This window comes from Colletes latitarsis, chromosome 4 (assembly GCF_051014445.1).
Source record: "Colletes latitarsis isolate SP2378_abdomen chromosome 4, iyColLati1, whole genome shotgun sequence".
Taxonomy (NCBI): domain Eukaryota; kingdom Metazoa; phylum Arthropoda; class Insecta; order Hymenoptera; family Colletidae; genus Colletes; species Colletes latitarsis.
In genome coordinates this window covers 33,344,358-33,365,361 of record NC_135137.1, presented here as the reverse complement: position 1 = coordinate 33,365,361, position 21,004 = coordinate 33,344,358, and the positions used below count along the sequence as shown (strand labels likewise).

Here is a 21,004-nt window from a genome sequence, read left to right as displayed (position 1 = left end):
ACTGAATCGGGTTTCGCGCGTTTTCTTCGGTATTTGACGGTATTTGATCGTAACAACATTCGTTGATTCGGTATTTGACGGTATTTGATCGTAACAACATTCGTTGATTCGGTATTTGATTTCTCTAAACGATATTACGTATCTTGTACATCAATTATTGTTTAATTATGATTAGATACGTTTACTGCAATGCATTTGACTTTAATTTGTATTTTATTTCTGTGGCAGTCTCTCATTGGAATATGACGCCATGGAATATTGGCGCGTAAACGACACCATAGATGGCAGATAACTCGACTTTCGAAGAGAATATTGGTAATGTATTGGCGCGTAAACGACACCATGGTAGATGGCAGATAACTCGACTTTCAAAGGGAATATTGGTAACGTTTAACCTATTATTAGAAAAATTAACATACATATTAATATTTATAGATTTTTATCTGTTTATTAAGTCATTCGTTGGTATATAATTTTATAATCAGTCCGTGTTAAGATGAATCGTGAAAATGGTTAATGAACTTTTCACCTTTTTCGATATATATCAAATTCTTCTTTCTTTCGATAGTATGATACTTAGGAATGGCTAACGGTAGACATTAAGAGTAAATTGGAATGGTTTATATTTAACTGTATTCTAGTCGCGAGTATTATTTATTAAATTGATTGTTTATAAATCTCTCTTTATGAATTGTTGTAATTGTAATTTGCATACATTTTTGATGCAAGTTTAAGAAAACGTAGAAACTACGTAGTTGTAATGTGCTATTAAAGCATAAATAATTAACGAACTTTAATTTTTGTAAATTTTGGAATATTTATAAAAATTACGATATATTCAAACATTCGATAAAATAAATATAATCATTCCTACAACTCTAACTGTGAAAGTTAGTGATATAATATTTATAAATTGAATATTTACTGTGAAGTAATTATTTTCGTGAATATTTTATCGTTAAAAATCATATCATTTGAGAATATTTCGCCTTCGTGGCATTAACCTTTTACGGTTAGTCGTAACGACTTATATAGCAGTTCTAAATAAAGCAGTATTTCTGTTGACGAACATTGAAGAAAAAAGAAAACAAGTAGGAGAAGCACAGGTGTGCTTCTTGTATTTCTTCTTTCCTGTCCTCTTCTTTTCAGCGTTCCTTTTCCAGGAAATTTGTTGGCCGCGCGCAATGCGGCCGGTAGATTCAGTGATTGTGCGTAGCAACAAGTTTGTTTCTCGGGGCAAAGTGACCCCAAGTACGTTGTCGTTCACGGTGTTAGGCAAACGCGAGAATAGAAGCAGTGTTTCTTACGCAGTTTAAAATTATTTCCAGAGCATCGTGGCTCTCCTTGTTTTCTGAATCGCGAGAATAGAGTCATTTGTTCGCCGATTTGAATCTTCGGTCGCGTTAATGTAATTTAATACTTTCTAATCAAATTAATTATTTTTTCAATTTGAAATTAAAATTCTTCGTTACCGGAATTAGAGTCAGTGCATCACTGAAGAGGATTATTGGGCGGTGCTCCACGAGTAAACAATGTAAGTATAAATTTATACTTAAAAACTTTTAATTAAAAATCTCTACAATTTTAACAATAAATTCTAATTGTTTTCTTACAGTTTTCTTACAGTCTCTGAATGTGATCCTGAAAACCAGCAGCAGTACCCGGGGGGGGGGGGGGGGGGTATCGGGCGATGGACCACGAGCGAACAACGTAAGTATAAATTTATACTTAAAAATTTCTAATTAAAAATCTCTATAACTTTAACAATAGATTATAATTGTTTTTTTATTCTTTATAGCAGGACTATGCAGAGGGCTTTGATGACTTCCACTGGGCAGCAGCAGCATCATCATGCAGTCATTCCAGAGGTACAAGTTCATCATTGGAGTGAGTCGCATGCTATTTGTGTTCCTCTGGTCCCCAATCATGTTGTAGGATGAAAGATCCGAATCAACACGGGTGACCAGTTGTATACTTAGTATTTTTGACGAGTCAAGTGACCACGGGCATGAAAAATACCCGTGAGCAGCAACATCAATTATATTTTTTTAGTGCAGGTTAGGGTCTTCTTGCACTCGCGTTTTTTAATGTTATCAATAAATGTTACGCAATATGATTATTACACAATTTTGATAAAATATATGAAATATTTTTATTAACTTTATATGAATTATATAATTGAGTAGAATATAAATTAATATAATGTGAAAATATTATATTAATCATATGATTGAGTAAAATATCTTACAACATTAATATAATTATTAAATATTCGTTTTTATTAATTAATACATCATATGATGTATTTCACGTGCAAGAAGGCGTTTCGCGACTGGTCGATTTTCAACTCAAAGGAACATTTATATTAATTTCATTTTTTAAAAGATTTACTTTGACCACAGAATCGACCATGGTTAATTGAATATTTTGAATAATAATTTAATAAATTTATTTCAATTTCCAAAGTAAATTATTTTATCATAAAATCTTCATTAAAATCTTCCATTTTAAACAATTAAATTTCAGTCACAAATTTTTCTTGAATAATAATAGTTTTCAATATTAACGTACTCTGTTGTTGATATATTACATATAACAAGTCGAGTCGTTTTAACTGAGAATAGATACCGTTTAGTTAATTATTAATAACCAGTTTTTCTAGTCAGGATTTTCAGGATACTTTTCCGTGTTCGTTGTCTAAGTTTATGCACATGCCCAAGTGTTATTTGCACGAGCGAAGGCAACGGGTCACGATGACTTAGTTTGTAACATTTATAATAATAATTTATCAGTGCGGCTGACAATGCTAGTAGATCGTGCACGATGTACTGTCCATATGTGTGTGATGTGGTTAGGTTGTGGAAGTGCATCGTTTCAAAAGTTTATACAATTTAGAATTTTTTAACATAAGATTCATAACAATCATAATAATAATATTAAACTTATAATTATTATTTACTTGGCAATTGTTCGTATTGCATACACGTCAATAATATTGTAAAATGCATAATGAATTAGCTTTTCAATCTTATATAATCATATAATAGAGTATATTTTAATAAAGACTATATTAGATATATTAAAATGTTTTACATAAATAATAGAAGTACGCAATGGGCACTAGCCTTTGTCAGTCCACTGCAAAAACTGGTACGTACACAATTAGAGTGTGATTGAGTCAGTTATGTCCGGATGTCGGGGGAACCCCGGGGAGTCCCCTCTAGTTTAGGCCGCGCCCGGACATTGAGAATGAGAACCGTGGAGTGTATGTTTGAGAGACTGAGTTTTGCAATTTTTAAATATAGGGTTAGGTAGGTAGGTAACTTTCTTTCTGGTGTGTGTGTTAAATCTAAGTAGGTAGGGTCAGGGCAGGACTGTCCACATTAGTCATTCGGGTAGGCGCGTTTTCGCGTGGCAGTCTTGCACCTGTAGTTACGATTTCGAGAGTAGAAATTTTGCTGATTCAAACGGTTTATGCTGTTTGTTTTAGCTTTATTTTCGACTTCTCGAATCGCGCGACTCTTAAAGTCGCTCTCTCGCGCTCGCGGTCGTGATCAGGTCCCTTTCGAAACGTTCGACCCCCTCGAGATTCACCACGTATGCTCTTCCAACAATTCGTATATTGTTGGAAGACTACGTATTGCACAAAATCTCGAGCCCAGTCTTAAGTAAGTTTCAGGCATCGGCAGGACCGCCGAAGAAAGAAAAGGCTCTATATGAGCTGAAGAAGCCCTAACAAATTGTTTCAAGAGTGGGCTACAACAAATGGCTTTTCATCTTCATCTTTGGATGAGGATGGAAAGTCATTCCTGTTACTACTTTGTCACTTGACTCGTCTCTAGTTGTAGTTAGTTTATTTTTCTGGCTGGCTCACGTATGCATGTACTTTGTACATGATTGCACCATACATGCCAGCCATTGGAGCAACTCGCGGTTATGATATACATAGAGTTGCGAACATTCAATAATCGCGTTTGCTTTTAGAGTTGCGAATCACTGTTTTTCGCGTTTCCTTTTCAGAGTAGTGTCACGAATAATTACCATTCGCGATTGTTTTCATGCAAACTTAGGTACCGGGAGTTTGCTTTAAAAGTAACGTTGCGAATTATTGATAAACGCGATTGCTCGTAGAGTTGCGAATTACCATTTTTCGCGTTTCCTTTTCAGGGTAGTGTTGCGAATAATCACGATTCGCGTTGCTTTTTTAGTCTTTTATACATATAACGGATATTAACCGCGTTTGCAATTTTCATATTATAAATTAGCGTTGCGATCTTGATTTATCGTGCGATTTTTTTATTAGCGTTGCGATACTTTCACTGCCCAAATTCAACCCCAACTGTAGTATTAGAAGTAGTTAGTTTGTGGCCAGTACATGTGAATTTACATGTACCATCACACCCTGATTTAAGTTAGAGTTGCGAATAATACAATGTTCGCGTTTGCTCGTAGAGTTGCGAATAAATATTTATCGCGTTGATATATTAGTGTTGCAAATAAATACGATTCACGATTGTCTTTAAGCAAACCTAGGAATCGGGCGTTTGCTTTAAAAATAGCGTTTCGAATTATTAGTAAACGCGATTGCTATTAGAGTAGCGAATTATTATTTTTCGCGTTTGCTTTTCAGGGTAGTGTTGCGAATAATTACCTTTCGCGGTTGCTTTTATTGCTATAAATCGCGTTTGGAATTTTTCTATTATAAATTAGCGTTGCGATTGTTGATTTATCGCGTTGTTTGCCCGTAGTGTTGCGAAATATAAAAAGTCTAACTTCATCCCAATATCTGCCACTCTAGTTAATAGTAGTTTGCAGTAGTTAGTTTATTTGATGCATGTTTATTTGTATCTACACCGGAAGACGCCATCTCCAGCTCCAGCATTTTTGGGCAAAACACGATTTGCATTAGCATTGCGAAACATAAACATATTTCCATTAAAGTTAGAGTTGCGAAAATACAATAATCGCGTTTGCTTGTAGAGTTGCGAATTTACTATTTTTCGCGTCTCCTTTTCAGGGTAGCGTTGCGAATTCTATACGCGATAGCTTTTATTGTTATTTAAGAATAGTGTTGCGAATGTACTGATCGGTTTGCTCTTAGCATTGCGAATTACTATTTTTCGCGTTTGTTTTTCAGGGTAGTGTTGCGAATAACCATTCGCGGTTGCTTTTATTGTTAGAAATCGCGTTTGGAATTTTTCTATTGTAAATTAGTGTTGCGATCTTGATTATCGCGTTTTTTATTTAGTGTTGCGATTCAATGCCAAAAGTCTGATGCTGGCCACTGCTCCAAGATCATCACGACGCAGCTGGACTACAAAGACTCGAAGAGCTCAACATCATTGTTAAAATTAGCGTTGCGTATTGTTTAATATGGGTGCACGCGATATAATTAATAAAGCAACCCTTCGTGGTTCATTTTGCGAATAATAAGCACCTCTCGCGATTGTTTGTATTTTATTAAATTAGCGTTGCGAAAGAAAGAACGGTTCACTCACGGGTTGTTTTTTTAATGTATGAGTGAACGTTTATTCTATGTAAAATATATCTTCTCTTTGGATATTTGTGAATGGAAATACTGCTTGAAAGGGCTGTTATATACAGACCAAATGTTTCATTTTTTATAACGTGTAAAAATCTGTAATTTTTATGAATACATTTTTATCACAAATTTCTGATGTATTAAAAAATGCTATATTATGATTAAATTGATTGTGGATTGAATTCATGATTTCAATATATATCACTAATTATTTGTTATTAGAGTTGTTAATTTTTACGGGATACTTTCCAATCGCGATATTTATTTATAAGTAGTGGATATTTTTTATAAATATTCGGAAATGTTGCATAGATTAAAGCTTGTTCGCGATCGCTGTTTCAGTGGATGGAAAATAAAATGCTTGCGTCAAAAGTGCATGCAAATTAAAATTCGATATTTTATATTGAGAGTTCATTTCCGCGTAGAATCGACGCGTACGTTATTGCTTTTTTTTTGTATGAATCTTAATTAATTTTCAATGCAATAAAATATAATTATTCCAATTTGCACGCCTTGAAAAATTTTTTCAAGTATATTCAATATTGGTTTTTTTTTATCGTGTATCTATCACTATATATTAAAAGTGAAATTTAATTCTCGTATTTAATAAAAAGAAAATTCTTTAATTGCACAATTTTTTAACGAATGATTAAAATTTTCAATCCATTTGATATTTATCTTAACGCTGAGACGAATTTAACTTCTCGATGAACATGATTCTATTTTGACAGTATACAATTGTTCTTTTCTGTGTCTACTAATATATTTTTATTTCAGCTTACTAATCCATTGATCAAGTTCTTTTTACAGAGTATATAAGTATACGTATAAGTATAAGTATATAAGTAGAAGACTAGAATTGGAAATGGTGAAAGCAACTACTAAGAAACAATATTCCAGTTTGATCGTTTTTAGAGAAGTTTCTGTGTCATACAATTCTATTTATTTTCTGACTTTATGTTTCAGGAAAACATCGTGGGATTAACGAAGACATTAAGAAGAATACATCTTGTCACATTTTTTTGTTTTATATGAGTTATATTTATTGTATATTAGTGTATTTTAGCAAAACATCGTAGGATTAACGAAGACATCAAGAAGAAAATATCGTCTCACGTTTCTTCATATTTGTACAAATTGCGTTAGAATTAAGTATAAATGTATATAGATTATAAGATAAATAAGCGAATAATCCAGCGTACTATCAAATAGTTACCAAAATACAAATGCGCTTTTAAGTGGGGATGATTAATATTAAGGTATATATAAGTATCCTACTAGACAAAGTCCATACGTGCAGTTGCACATTTTTACTTCATTCTTCAGTGCCTGGGTAAGGCACCAACGAAATACATGTCATCTCACATGTATTCACATTTTGTTAGGTTTTTGATCTCTTTATCAGTTAAAACTCATACGTGCAGTTGCACATTTTTATTTCGTTCCTAGATAACATGTGGTGATTATCTCACATGTACTCATATTTTGTTAGGTTTTTGATCTCTTCATCAGATAGTTCTTTTGAGAACTATTAGTTTATTGTTAGCTTCTATCAATGGTCAATTTTTGATCGCTTTTCTCTTAGGAGAAAATTTCCAAAGGTGTTTGTTAGGATTCCTCGCCAAAGGAGGGTGGTTGGGGCGAGGTTGGGGTGGGTCTCCATTCGCAGCAACCTCCGCGTGGTGAGACCTGGGTCATTATTATTTACTATGTAATTAATTGTAATTAATAATTAATTACACAGCAAATAATATGAGCTAATGGCTGCGATCTTCCTCGTGTAGTTTAATATAAATATAGCTTCTTCGTCAGTTCCAAAGCAATCTATACTTGGATCGTTTATCAAATCGTAATTCTCGTCAGATTTAGTTTTGATTCTCATAGTTGGTGGCACTGCATTCTTATTCCATTCTGAATCGATAACGTAGGACTCGACATCGAAATGGTAACAGAATTCTAGAGTATCGAATCTAGGTATAGGATAGATTATGTACTTAAGTACAGACAAGTACATTTAAATATTGCCACGAAATGTTAATATTTTTCTTTACAATCACAAAAAGTTGTTCCGAGTAAAATATTATTTATACGGGAATTTTTGCAGGAAAAGAAAATCATTGCCATACAATATCGTTACAAAGTATTGTAATAAAAAACATAATACTTTCAATTACAATTTATACAGAGTTTTTGAATTTTTAACGTTATTATTGCAAGTAGCGTTTTTGCGTATCGCAACAATTGGTTGCATATTTACAGGGGTCATCTTTAGTTTCTATGTTTGTCGCTAGGTGCAGGATGCAGGGTCTGTGAACTATTGTATTATCTAAAATATTGTTGCAAATTATTATAACAAACAAAATAACACTGTCGAAATTAATTTTTAACATCAGATATGTGTCATAAATAATTCAAACAGAAATTTGAAACTATATATAGTCATTTATTTTTTATAGACATATGCAATTCGATAAACACGTACGGTTTAATAATGATTTATTAAATTATTCCATCCTATTGCAATTCGCCAACGTAACATAATTCGTTTAAAGTTGTACGGATTCCATTACTAATTAATTTCAATATTCAAATTAAAGACATTTTTTATTGTCCGTGGGGGAAATCGTATTCAACGCTGTTACTCCTATTCTGGTTGCATTTGATTTGCGTGAGAAGAGACTGAAAGAAAAGTAGAACGTTTCATAAAGGGTTCGAACTACGCACTCGTGAAACGTGCTTGCAATTCGAGAACGATATTTCTCGTATTATGGAGTGCACGCAGGAAACGAGCCGAGCAATGGATTATTAGAAGGTAATTGTTTGGTTTTGTGATCTACTTTCGAATTGGAACACAAAGCATCGATTTTGTTCCTGGATTAGAATGTCAAGGGAAAGCAACGTAATGCACGCGTAATGCTGTACTAACTCGAGAAGAAACGGTAGTCTTTTCTTTTTTATTTCAAGATTATATCGTTCACTGTGCCTCTTGTTGTTTGCAAGCTTCTCGTATTTGTTTACATTGACACTAAAATTTACGATTAAATATTTTTATTTAAAAAACAGCAATGTCAATGCTTCGTTGTACATTTATTTATGAGTCATTGTAAAATTAGCACAGTAACGCGTTCGCAGGTTAGAGAGAATTACTTGAGCGATCGCACATTACTGTAAGTGAAGGTAATATTTCATCATTGAACTCAATGATCTCTGAATGTATATTTATTCACATTTTTTTGTTTTTCGACGAATAGTATACATACGAGAGTTTCAAAGACAACTATTTTATATGGTGGATCACTGCTCGTGTTCGATTTAGTTTAAATTAACTGCATAGAAATAATTGTTTTGATTTTAAGAGGCGGTCCTTGTATGTAGCTCGTGAAATTAGAAAACTATTAATTTCGTCTCAACTCTTCTCTGGAATGCACATCGTCTAATAGAAAAGCCAATTTATTCATCTTCACGGTGACTAGATCGCGTTCATTGATAGTAGAATTCAAACTAATGCAGCTCCACTTAAATAGAGCCACCTAAATATCTCCTCTAATCGTGTTCGTATCACGCAATATATAAAAATATTTTTTGCATTACAATTGTTTCAAGCCTCTTAACACTTCGACTGCCACGTCACCCATATGTGGGTGACAGTATTTACCACTATGATACTAGAAAAATTAATTTTCAAGTTAAGACGTCGAGTGTGAATTTTAACAAGGTTACGAAAACAAGTACTGAAAAAAATTTTAGGTTACATAGCTTACAATGGTGTAAAATCAAAATTTGAATCTTGTAGAATATTATACAGTTTTCATCAAGTGAACGTATTAAATGCAAAATATGCTTTGTACCCCCACGATCAGAGGAGATATTTAGGTGGTCTCGTTCAGGTGGCCCACCCTGTGTATCGTTCGTTCGTAGAAGGTTGCCGCGAGTAAAATTGGGTGTGTTTGAGTATTTTTATTATCCTCAGTCCATATCCGTGTATGTATCGCAGATCGCAGGAAGTCAGGCATATCAAAGTAGCTATCAGTCAGTAAGAGGAACGAGGCGACCTGTCGCGGGGGAGGGGAGGCGGTTTCGAGGTGTACCTGTCCAGGGTAGGGGCAGCCGGTGTGCCACGCAGAGAGCAACAACGCCGGTGGTGGTGGTGGCTGGGAGCCGTAGACTCGGGCGAAAGGGAAAATGGTCGGGCGAGCACTTTTTTTTCTCCCCCATTTACACCCAGGTTTTTTGACACGGTCGTCGGTTCGATCGACTTCCATTTGTCTCCGAGCATTCCGTCGACTAACGTCCAGAACACGCGCTCCCTGCACCGGTGCGAATCGAATCCATCGCGAGGATGCGCGACGCCGCTCGTGCACGTCTGACCTAATCACGAGCTCGATTCCCGCGAGTTACCCGTGAAAACACCATCGTCCAACGATTTTCAACCGGCAGCTTTTTTTCTCGCCACCGCGTTTACACCCAGTGCACGAAGAACTCTGACGTTACGGGAGATACTCGGGCATAAAGAGATTTCGCTTTCTCGTCGTCCCGTGATCGTTGGTGATCGTGATTTGTGCGCGAGGGCACCGCGAACCGACCAGGACGATCTGTGACTTCCGGTCGACTGAAATGAAACATTGGATAAGGCTCGTCTAAGAAGTTGCAAGGTGAGCTTTGACGCCGTCTTAGCCTTAGTCTTTTTGCCTTTGCGTGGGAAAATTCGTGACTAGGTTCGAATCAATTTATCGCAAGGTCGTTCTTCTCGCGACGGGGAGAAGAGATTTTTAAAAACGCCTCTGCAATTTTTTACATTTTTGGAGGCTCAAGAAATATTAATGTGTGTATTTGTATCGACAAGCAAGAAATTAATGTTTCCAATGTTAAGATTTTTACTCTTTTCAAATTTCAGAGAGGTTATCTAAAATAATAATGAATCTTTCGTTTCTGATGGTTTCTGATGGAATTTTTGTAACAGATAATAATAGTTATTAAACAGTTTATGAAAAGAAAATCGTTGAGCCTTATATTCTTACGAAAACGTTTGTAGCTTCCTTTTTAAGACTATTAAACGAAACAATAATAGGATAGTATAATTGTATTTAAAAATATTTTTCCAATGATTAATTTGTTTTATTCTAAAAGATCACGAGCTTGTAGAATATTTTCGAGAGGGTAGATAGTTCGAGCGTACCATTTGACAAGTTCAAAGGGTGCAATAATGGTTTTTATTATATAGTTGTATTAACATATACCAAATATTTTTGAAAGTGTGTTAATCGACGTAAATGCACTTTCCCGGTCGATTTGAACGCGAATATTCTAAATAATACATTTTATATATTGTAACACTGGTATCGTCAATCATACTTCATTTGTCTATACTGACACTAAGCAGGAAATAATTGTTACTCATGTTTGACGTTGATTTCACGAGAATTGACGTATCCCGATACCAAATTTGCATACTAATGGCACTTTATGTATCATTAAATTATAAAATACATGAAATGTCATTATTATAATTTATTTGCAGTTATTCAAACTTGATACGTAACCCAAAGTACCAAATCCGGTAGGCTCAGGGTTAAAAATTACACTGAACTGGATTTTAAACGTGAAAACAAGCTTAAGTCACAAGTTAACGTATCTAAGATCAATATAGCAAAAGTAAAATCAGGTTTCGAATAGGTGTAGGTCGATATTGATAGTTATTGATTGCTGAAAATAACCAAGCGACAACGGGACGCGACAAACTTCGATAGATTAACACTTTTCTTATTTATCACCATATGTGTACGAACCGGGAACGGTGCATTGATTTTATATAGTATATTGTAAATTCTAAAGAGGTCAATCATTTTAGAATTTTATTAAGGAGATAGTCGACATTCCAGAACTTATTTTATCAAAGTTACGCTCAATATATATTCATAATACAATTAAATTAAGCTTCCAAAATGTAGATAGTGGGTATGTAATATTAAAGTCATGTAGATTTATAGAGAATTAACAAACTATGTTTAACAAAAAATTCCGTAATTTTATTATGCTTCACGTCGTCGATTAATATAGAATATATTTTTGGTAAAGAATTTTTTTCTCGAAAATACGTAGGATTTCGCTGGTATGTCTATTCACCAAAAATAATTGTAATAGACCTCCGCAAACGAAAATAATTTTTTTAGAACGATTTGAAATTCTTTTTTTTGCCGAAAAATTTAAGTACATATTCGAATTTTTTTCTCGAAACTAAGTAGGATTTCGGGGATATGTCTATTCACCAAAAATGATTGCTATTGACCTCCGGAATCGAAAATAATTTTTTTGGAATTAATTAAAAATTTTTTTTTTCGTCGAAAAATTTAAGCACCTACCCCCTGTCGATTTTTCTTAAAAATTCCATTTTCATTTTTAGTAATTTTGTTTGACACCCCACAGAAAAGTTGTCTAATACTTTTTTGTTGGTACCCATGAGCTCTACTTCAGGAAAAAGTTTCATTGAAATATATTCACAATTGTAGGAGTTATGGCTGTTAGAAAATTGGACCATTTTTATGGGGTTTTTCTCATTTTGCGGGGTCAAGGACCAACTTTTCGAATATTTTTGTGATTTGTACATATTGCCCATCAAAATATGCGTTGTTTGCTTTTTTAAACATTAAAATCCTCCAATCCGTTCAGAAGTTATGACGTTTTAAAGATACGCAGGAAATTTTCGAGTGACATTCTGGCCTGAAATTATATTTTCGGTAAGGAATTTTTTTTTCGAAAATGGTTAGGATTTCGGGGGTATGTCTATCCACCAAAAATGATTGAAATTGACCCCCCCAGCTAAAAATAATTTTTTTAGAACGATTTTTTTAGAACGATTTTTTTAGAACACCTTCCCCCTGTCGATTTTTTTTAAAAATTCGTTTTTCATTTTTAATAAATTTGTTCAACGCTGTACGGAAATCGTCTAAAAATCGTGCGATTACGAAGTTAGAGTTTCATTTCTATAGATAATAGTCTTCGTAAAATTATAATGTATCAATTTCTTTGCGAATGGCCGCGACTGAAACGTTGGCGGGAAAACTCGTCACAACGACAGTTCGGTCAGGCAAAAAGGAGCCGTTCGAAGTCGTTGTTCGGTTCCGCGATTGCCAGGAACCGGCTGGAGTTGCAGAATATTAACCGAGCCGCCGCGGAATTAACTGACCGTTGCCTGTAACTCGGTAGTCCACTTTCACGTGCGCAAACTTCCAGATGTTCCCGTCGTTTCTTACGTAAAACTCGGCTGCCCAGAGCGGACCATGCCGAAATGATTGTCCCGGCGCGACCGGAGAATCCGTGGCCCACTGTTCGCCGCGAATCCAATTTGTCACGGAGCCTTAAATCGAACAATAACGCTGAAAATGATCTCGCTAGCCAGCGATGCGTGAGCCCGCGCGTTTAGGATCGTTCGTTTCCCAGATTATGTTCAGGCTTTCTTCGCGGCGAACTTCCACTCTCACGTTTCGTTTACGGAGACAACAATAGGGATAAGTGATTCGTTAATGCTCGACGGTCGCAAAACTGTGGAAATGTCACACTTGTCTCACATTATAATGCGTAGACACTCGAAAGACACTCATACGCGTTGACAGATGCACTGTGAGTCGAAAGATATACGGAAGCTCGTATGTCAGGTGCTATGAATGTATTATTAAGTAATATTTGTCGATTCTGGCTTGTTAGATCCCATTGGAGTACTCGAGAGTTCAGTTTAATTTCTTGACAATGTATTCTTAAAATGTTAGATTGGAATTGAAATAAATTACGAAGTTAGAGTGCAGATTTTCTGAAGCATAATCTCAAATAACTCAATTGTTTTCACATTTGAAATGGGTGATAGCTAAGTGTATTTTGGAGTTTCATTTAACTAGTTAAGCATGATTTAATGTAACAGATTCGAATTAACTGTTCTTAATTTTATTAATCATTAATTGTTGCACTAGGTAGTTTCTAAAAGTCGAAGCAATGACCGATATAGAAGATCGATAGAGTTCATGGTATTAAAAGAGTTAACGGTTTATTGTCCGCATACAGTAAAAGGGAAACAAAAGCTTCCGGTTGCTTTTATTGTCCAGCTTAGCTCGAAGCTTCACAGTTACTAAAAAAAAGGTGATAAAAAAAGGATCTACTGTTGCCCGCCCGAGCGTTCATCAGTGTCTTCCGACCACAGGAAAAACAAGAAAGACTAAATACTGTGTCAAAGGTCTTTGTCTTTAGTTTATCAAAGCACTTGACGTGTCATTGACATCCCAGTTTACAGTTGTAGATATTGGTTCTACCAAAGATATTTTCTTTTTCTTTTAATTCATCGTTTACTATCAGTATTTTATTAAGTATCGTGAATATCAAATGCGAAATAAAAAAACTCTCGTGTGCAGGAGTTATTTAGCAATAATTACTTAATTTTCTTTCCAAAAATACCAGGCCAGTTAAAAATTTGTAAATAAAGAAGTATCGTGAAAGTTAATTTATTTATTGAAATTAGGAGTGAGAAGAATATAATCTTTTTCAACCACGTTTCAATAACTATCTAATTTTTTTTCCAAAAGTACCAAGTCAGTTAAAAATTTCCAAACAACGAAATATTGCAAAAGTTAATTTATCTATAGAAATTAGGAGTGAGAAAAATGTAATTTGTTTGCATCACGCACACGAGGCACTTGTTCCAACGTTACCGGTTGCAAGAGTGATGGTTTATGAAATATATGGACGTTGATTTTGTTTGGATGAGCACTTAGCACCGGGAATGCAATTCATCGAGGCTGAAATATTCGAGTATTTGTTCGGGTACGGAATATGCTTCACAATCGCGAGCATAACCCGATACGTGCAGTTGTGTATAGCGTCGAGGAGAATTTACTTTCGATTCGCGCGTAACCGATTCGTGCGCACGAACGATCGTGGAAAGGAATCGACGCTGAAACCGTGCTCCCGAGAACGTTTTTAGCCGACAATCGTAATACGTTATGGACGGATTAATACGGTCACCTTTCTCGACTGTAACAACGACGTTTAATCGTTGATAAAGACCGTTTTTAGCGACGTTTCTTCTCCGTTTACTATTATCGATTGAACTCCGTTAGATTCGTTCGTGTATCATCTTAGCAATTTCCGATTATAGATTGGAAAGGTTTTCCCGCTCGTGAATGTATGCTGCCTACGTTAGTATCATACAGGGTGTCCCGTAATTTGCGATACAACTTTAAACAAAGCGATTTCGTTGTTCAAAAATAGCTACATTACATGGAATTGAATTTTGTCGCAGGAGGGTCTTTTTGACAATTTGATTCGACAGATTGGACAGATTCATACTTGAGTTTCGAATAAAGGGATCTAGTAAATCTATTTCTATTTTGAAAGCAGAAATATACGTTTAAATCTAATACTGTGTCTTTACGAGTAGAATGAACATTGAAATTGAAACTTAAACTGCGGCTGGAAATAGAGAAGACACGACAGGTTTGTCAGAAGCAATAGTCGTCACACAAGAGTAATCGTTAATTCAGGTTCGCAAATGCGAAAGGAACGAAGAATGACTCATACCGAGATCTGTTTAGTAAAATTCAATCGACTGTGGAAATCTGTACCTGGCAAACCATGCAATTATTTTTGAAAAACAAAGTCATTCGCAACGAATGCTTCGATATTATGAAATTTCATTCTTCCTTTCGATTGTATTGCACGATACAAGATGCTCTGTAGAAGCAATACGTGATAAAAATAAACGGAAACTAATTGCATAAATTAAGCTGTAAAATGCTTGGAAATGCAAAAAACGTTTGGAAGCGAAAAATGGGCAAGCAGAACTTGAATGGGCGATGTTAATGAATCGTAATGCAACGCAATCGAGTCTAACGGTATTTCGAGTACGGTCGTCGATCCACGGCTGATCTTGATCTTCCTCCACTACTCGTTGATCTTCGCCGCAGAGAAAGAAAGAGGAACGAGAGAACACGATCATCACGATTCTCCGCGTACCTGTGAGACGATCTCGTTAGATCATCGTTTGTTGAACCTTGAACGTTTGGACCGGTTTTTTAAACTGTCGATTTCGGCCATCAACCTTGTCTATTTTATACACATGCCATCCAATGCTAATATTTCTTTACTCTGTAAAAATTTGCAGTCGATAGCGTTTGAAAATTAAGGTCCACAAAATTGTGATTTTAATTGTAGACGATTTTTTTGGAGAGTATTGAAGTACATTTTATTTAAAGTTAGCAGATGTTCGTAGAATAAATATTATTTCAAACAGTGCATTAAGTTTGCTACACGACCTGACCATTCAGTTCGAGAATCGATAGTCTATTCGATGTCTCGGTTTAGCAAGCTTCAACCCAGTTAACTTTGAGCCCTAATTCTAGAATTAAATGCTGGATGTTCCATTTAAACGGATCAAACACAGTCTTCGTGTGTCGATAGAGAAGGATTTAAAAAAATCCTATCATTGTACTGCATGTTATATTTCGCGTCACAAAATTTTTATTTCAACAGCTTTTTGTATAAGCTGATACTTTTCACTTGATATTAGAAAATTTATTTCACAAATCGTTCAGCGCAACACTAAACGTAAGCGTTTCATAATATTATAAATACTCGACGACGAGAAAAACGCAAGTACATTTACTCGGAGGATTTTATTTAAAACTCGTAAGAATCGAAGGATTTCTAAAAGTAAAATAGCAATCGAAGTTCCTTGACATCGAATGGTTTGATGCATCGTTGATAGTAATTTACCTACGGTCCATTGAATTTTTCTTTGTATCGCCAGCAGGGAAAACCTCGAGGGAAATGTTTTCTCCATCATATTTTCTGCTTTGAACAACCCAGTTCGTCCCTGAGGAGTATTTTCGTATACTCATAAAACGGCTGAGATATTTAGGTGTTCCTATTTATATATCCATTTATACATACTAGCCAATATAATAATCAAAGCGTATTTTATAATTCTACAGTGAACAATTTCTCGGAAAAATAATGAAAAGCCAAGCTCCACTCGATTCGGTGCTATTTTGGCTCGCGTAAAAGACACTTTGCTATGAACTTGCAATCGTGTAACAGGATATCATAAGGATTTTTAAAGTCACTATATTTTTTGCAAACCGGTATGGGTGGTGCACTTTGGGAAATGTCACACGGATTCAGGTTTTCATTAAGCAGAGCGGGGACGAGCCACGAGCATTTTTAAACCTTTTCTGCTGGTACGAAATAAACCTTGGCCTCCTTTCGAGATGTTACCGTTTGATACAAAGCAAATATCCGCGACACGATGCTCGATTGGAAAGTTTGAAACCACACGCGCACAATAAGAATTAAAAGTGAAATTGTATTCCTCGTGATATCGAAGAATTCGCGATATTATTGCACGACCAAGTACTAGCTCCAGTTATTTTTATTCGATTGACAGAGGGACGAAGGCGTTCTGACACAATAACGTAAGATAAAAATAAGGATCGATCGATCTTTTTGATATAGACACAAAGGGGTAATTGCGTATTCACCCTTGATGTTGTAAAAATAACTAGTCCAAGTAATACGAGAACGCGGGATAATTTAATATCAGAGGTAATTTCGAGAAGACCTTTCTGTTGTCCGGCGCAGAAATTACCCTGCTTTAATTACGTTGTTAAGCGGTTCCAGTGGCGAAGCTATATGATCTCATAGGTACTCTGTTGCGTATAACACAGTTGTTGAAAATTAGAGGCATCGTTAACGAATCTGGAACTATACGAGCAAAAGTCGATTTAAATCTAGGAGTCGATGCTGGACTTTTGTACATTTACAATTTTACGTGTGTGTGTGAAAAAGATCGCGAACGAAGAATGAACAAAAATTCCTTTAATCCAAATTATATCTAGAGGTATATATATTTCAAATACAACAAGCGACGAAACTTACATTTTAAATTTATCTTGCATCGGTTTAGCTATTATTAATTCCTGTATTTATTGTACAGAATGGCGCGAAGATTTTCGTGGTGCACGTTGGTGGCATTGGTGGTGCTGCTTTTCGTCACAACCGAAGGTCTTCGTGAACGCAGTACTCAGGTAAGTTAATTGAAATAATAAAAAAAGAATCAATTACGTCTCAATTCTGTATGAACGCATTTGGACATTTTCGTTTTACAATTACATGCTGGTTAAGATTACCGTCAGAGTTATTTGCGAGACAAACAAGGTTACTTATATAAATTGTGTTGTGCAATATATTGCTTAATGGAGATTTCGTTTTACGACTTTAAATGTTATTTTGCAAAACAGGTATGGACAGCGTTATTGAACATTCATTCGAAGAGTATATTTATCTTTTGTCGTCTGTATTTACTTCCAAGAGCAATGCTTCACAGCGCTAAATAAATATACACAAACAATGCAGTTAGAAATTTCGTTTTATTCGCAATTCGTTCATCGAATTAAATAATCGTTTTTAAATGAGAAGAGTTATGAGAAGAGTTATGAGAAGACTTATGAAACGACCTGATGCTGCAACGACGAAATTAAAAAATTGTTCCAAGATAGCAAGAAATACGTAGATCGTGGCTAATCGTCAATTACTGCTAATTGGTTTAGCAGAACAACATAATCCGTCTTGCTGTCTTCACCGACGAAATCGCGATTCTTTCTTTTCTATCCAAAGTGCAATTTAAGAGTACGTCAATTCTGTGTCAAGGATATCGCGTTGCGTTTGATACAGTAGCGGGGGCCGTTAATTGTTCGTTGGTTTTTTTTTTCACGAAGGTTGTCGATTCGCTGTAACGGGCCTTAATCCTTATAATTTGAATAGCTTCTGTAATTGAAGATGCATGCGCGTAATTAACGACCGGAGAAGGAAGTTATTTGTACGAGATGGTCCACGACGACACAACGGGACTTCGAGAGGGAAATCTCGACGGGTTTTATAATCGAAAACGTTGAAGCGTTTCTTCGTTTCCGGTTGTTAAGTCACGTACTTCGAATACGCTTGTTTCATCGTTTTACCTGAATTCTTGACGTGCACGGATAACGTTAAACGACTCTCGTCATGCGACGCTGCAACGACATCGAATCAAAGAAGTCCGATTGAATAAAACGGTCGAATTCCGATCTGAAATTAGCAGTTTTCACCGCGAATTCAGGATTCCGTAGTCGATAACCTACCATTTTCAAATTGTTCGATACGCAAAAAAAAATCGTTCGACGGTATCGTTTGAAAAGGCACGAAGAAAAACAAAATTGAAACAGGAAAGGAAATTAATTATATCGCACGAGAAGTTGGAACGCGTGGCGTTCGTCGTCCATTTCTTCATAGAAAGTGTCTTGAATCGTCGAATCGACTTTCCATGGAATTAATGTCAATCGTGTCGCGATTTTGTTGTTTCTTTGCGTTTAGATTGGATGTCGAACGCGTTGCATCTTCGACAGTTCCGTTGTCTGTGTTATAGTTATTCACACTCGTGCATGGAGTTACCGTTACGAAACGAGTTTACTTTCTCGACAGTTATAGAATATAACAGAGGATATTGCTATCGGTCAAAATTTACCGTCTCGCTTATTTCCATTTCTCGATGTTTCGTGATGCCCCGAGTCCAAGTATGGAAAAAACCGGTTATAAAACTTTGTATGTATGTATACAGGGTGTTTCAGAAAGTTGGTGCCAAAATTTTGGTGCATACAGTGCTCGTGCAAACTAGTAAAAGATTCTTAACGTTCAATTTTGGAGTTACAAGAAGTTTCCATTTTCTCAGTTTAATATTCTCCGTTGCAAATTTTGACAAATAACATGGGAAAAGTTGTGCAACTTGTTAGTTTATTCGATTAGTTTTGTTCCACTGTTACTTTCACGTGTTCGATAAATTTCACGTTTTATTGTTATCGTTGTATCGGATCACTCTGACGGAAATTTAGTTGGAAACAAAGCGTGCGTGCAAAGACTGTAAAGAGAATGTAGAAAGTAATACTACTCTAGCTTACAAAGCAGTTACGGTATTTATGTCTAATCTGCCCACAATTCGCGTCTATCTCGGTTTCCTTTCGGTAGCGGTGGAACGTTCTAAGCAATGGAGGTTTGTTCGAATTTCATTTCGACCGTAAAGCTTTTCTTTCGTCATTTTGAGTGCAGAAACAAAGTCATGAAAGTGTTAATATTGCAGAGAAGATAGAAACAGTCAGCGTCCAGTCGACTAATCGATCTCTCGATGCTACTCGCAGTGCAATCACGATGAAGATCTCGAACGTTCGCGTCGATTCTTTCACCGCAAAGGTTACCGAAACGTGTTCCTATGTTAAAAATGACCACCGCGAATCCTTTCATATTCCACAAGACAGAAACGCAGTCTCGAACCACGTGTCACCGATTGGAAAGTTTGTATCGTAAATAGAAGTAACAGGAACCGAATGTTCCACCTGGATATATTTCAATTTATCTATAATTACCAAAGAATTTAAGATAAATTCGACGACAGGCGAATCAATTCGTGAATTTTTGTTCAGGAGTTCGATATTTTCATTCGCCGTTTGCCGCTGACCATAAATAATGGCTCGAATTTAGCTTAATTATTTCATGCAGGTGTTTCGAATTCCCGATATAAACGCTCTGGTAGCATTATTGCACTTCTTCCAAATTAATGATCGTCGTATTTCACGTTGGATCTCTAATATCTATCGATAAAAATCCTTTCGAAATTGTAATCGACGGCGATTCATTATCGTTTTCATTATCTTTCGTAACTATACTTCCCTGTTCTTGCCTGTCTAGCGAAATGTTAGTGAAACGCCTCGGACAGCTGCACGCGAATACCGGAAGTATCTTTGGACGCGCTTGCGCGTACATCCCTATTACGAAATTGTGCTGGCATTACTCAAGGGAGCGTATGCGTTTAATCTGGAAACTACAGTTACGTGGATCTTTTGTTTATTTTTGTGAATTTTAGTAACGAGCCAAGCGTTGACTTGGAACTCTAAAACATCCTGGGAGATTTTACAAATACGTAAAAACGATTTTGCGACTTATTAATTTTCGTTATTGACGTGTAAAGGCCAGGAAAAATTTTATGGAACCTACAGAATAGCATTAGGAGGGATGATACTTGAGAGGATAATATGTATCATCAAAATTGACGTTTGATACTTCGCGGACGTTGCTTGTCAGTCACATTCATAGGTCAAAGCATACCTCTTGCTTGGTTGCTGTAAGTCACTATTCAGTTACTTAATATTTAGCGCTTAGTGTCAATCAGCCTTTCAAGTGTGTTGTAATTACACATCGGTCCCAGAATTGTTATGAAATGTATTGTCGGATACGTATAATGGGATTAGACAAAATTAAATGCGTCGAGGTAGATTTTTCAATGAACTTATACTCCGAAGGATTACGAAGCCGACAAGAATTCGAAACTGAAAGCAAACTGGTAACGATGCAATAGTTAAAAAAGACAGAGCGGTTTGCTGCCTATATAGAAATGTGACT

The 21,004-nt window shown here is 35.7% G+C and overlaps 1 protein-coding gene across 6 annotated transcripts in view; it reads left to right on the top strand.

Annotated features, from left to right (window-relative positions):
- Positions 1-9,580: 9,580 nt before the first annotated feature.
- The window catches only part of LOC143340808 (uncharacterized), a 58,991-nt gene continuing 47,567 nt past the window's right edge, over positions 9,581-21,004 (top strand). For 5 of the 6 annotated variants that reach the window (XM_076763122.1, XM_076763121.1, XM_076763119.1 and 2 more), the window contains exons 1-2: positions 9,581-10,194; positions 17,517-17,607. In XM_076763122.1, coding sequence (XP_076619237.1) covers positions 17,518-17,607 — 90 coding nt within the window. In that variant the 5' untranslated portion in view covers positions 9,581-10,194; position 17,517. Of the gene's footprint in view, positions 10,195-17,223; positions 17,421-17,516; positions 17,608-21,004 lie in introns of those variants that run through there. The other variant, XM_076763120.1, reaches the window with a different exon arrangement.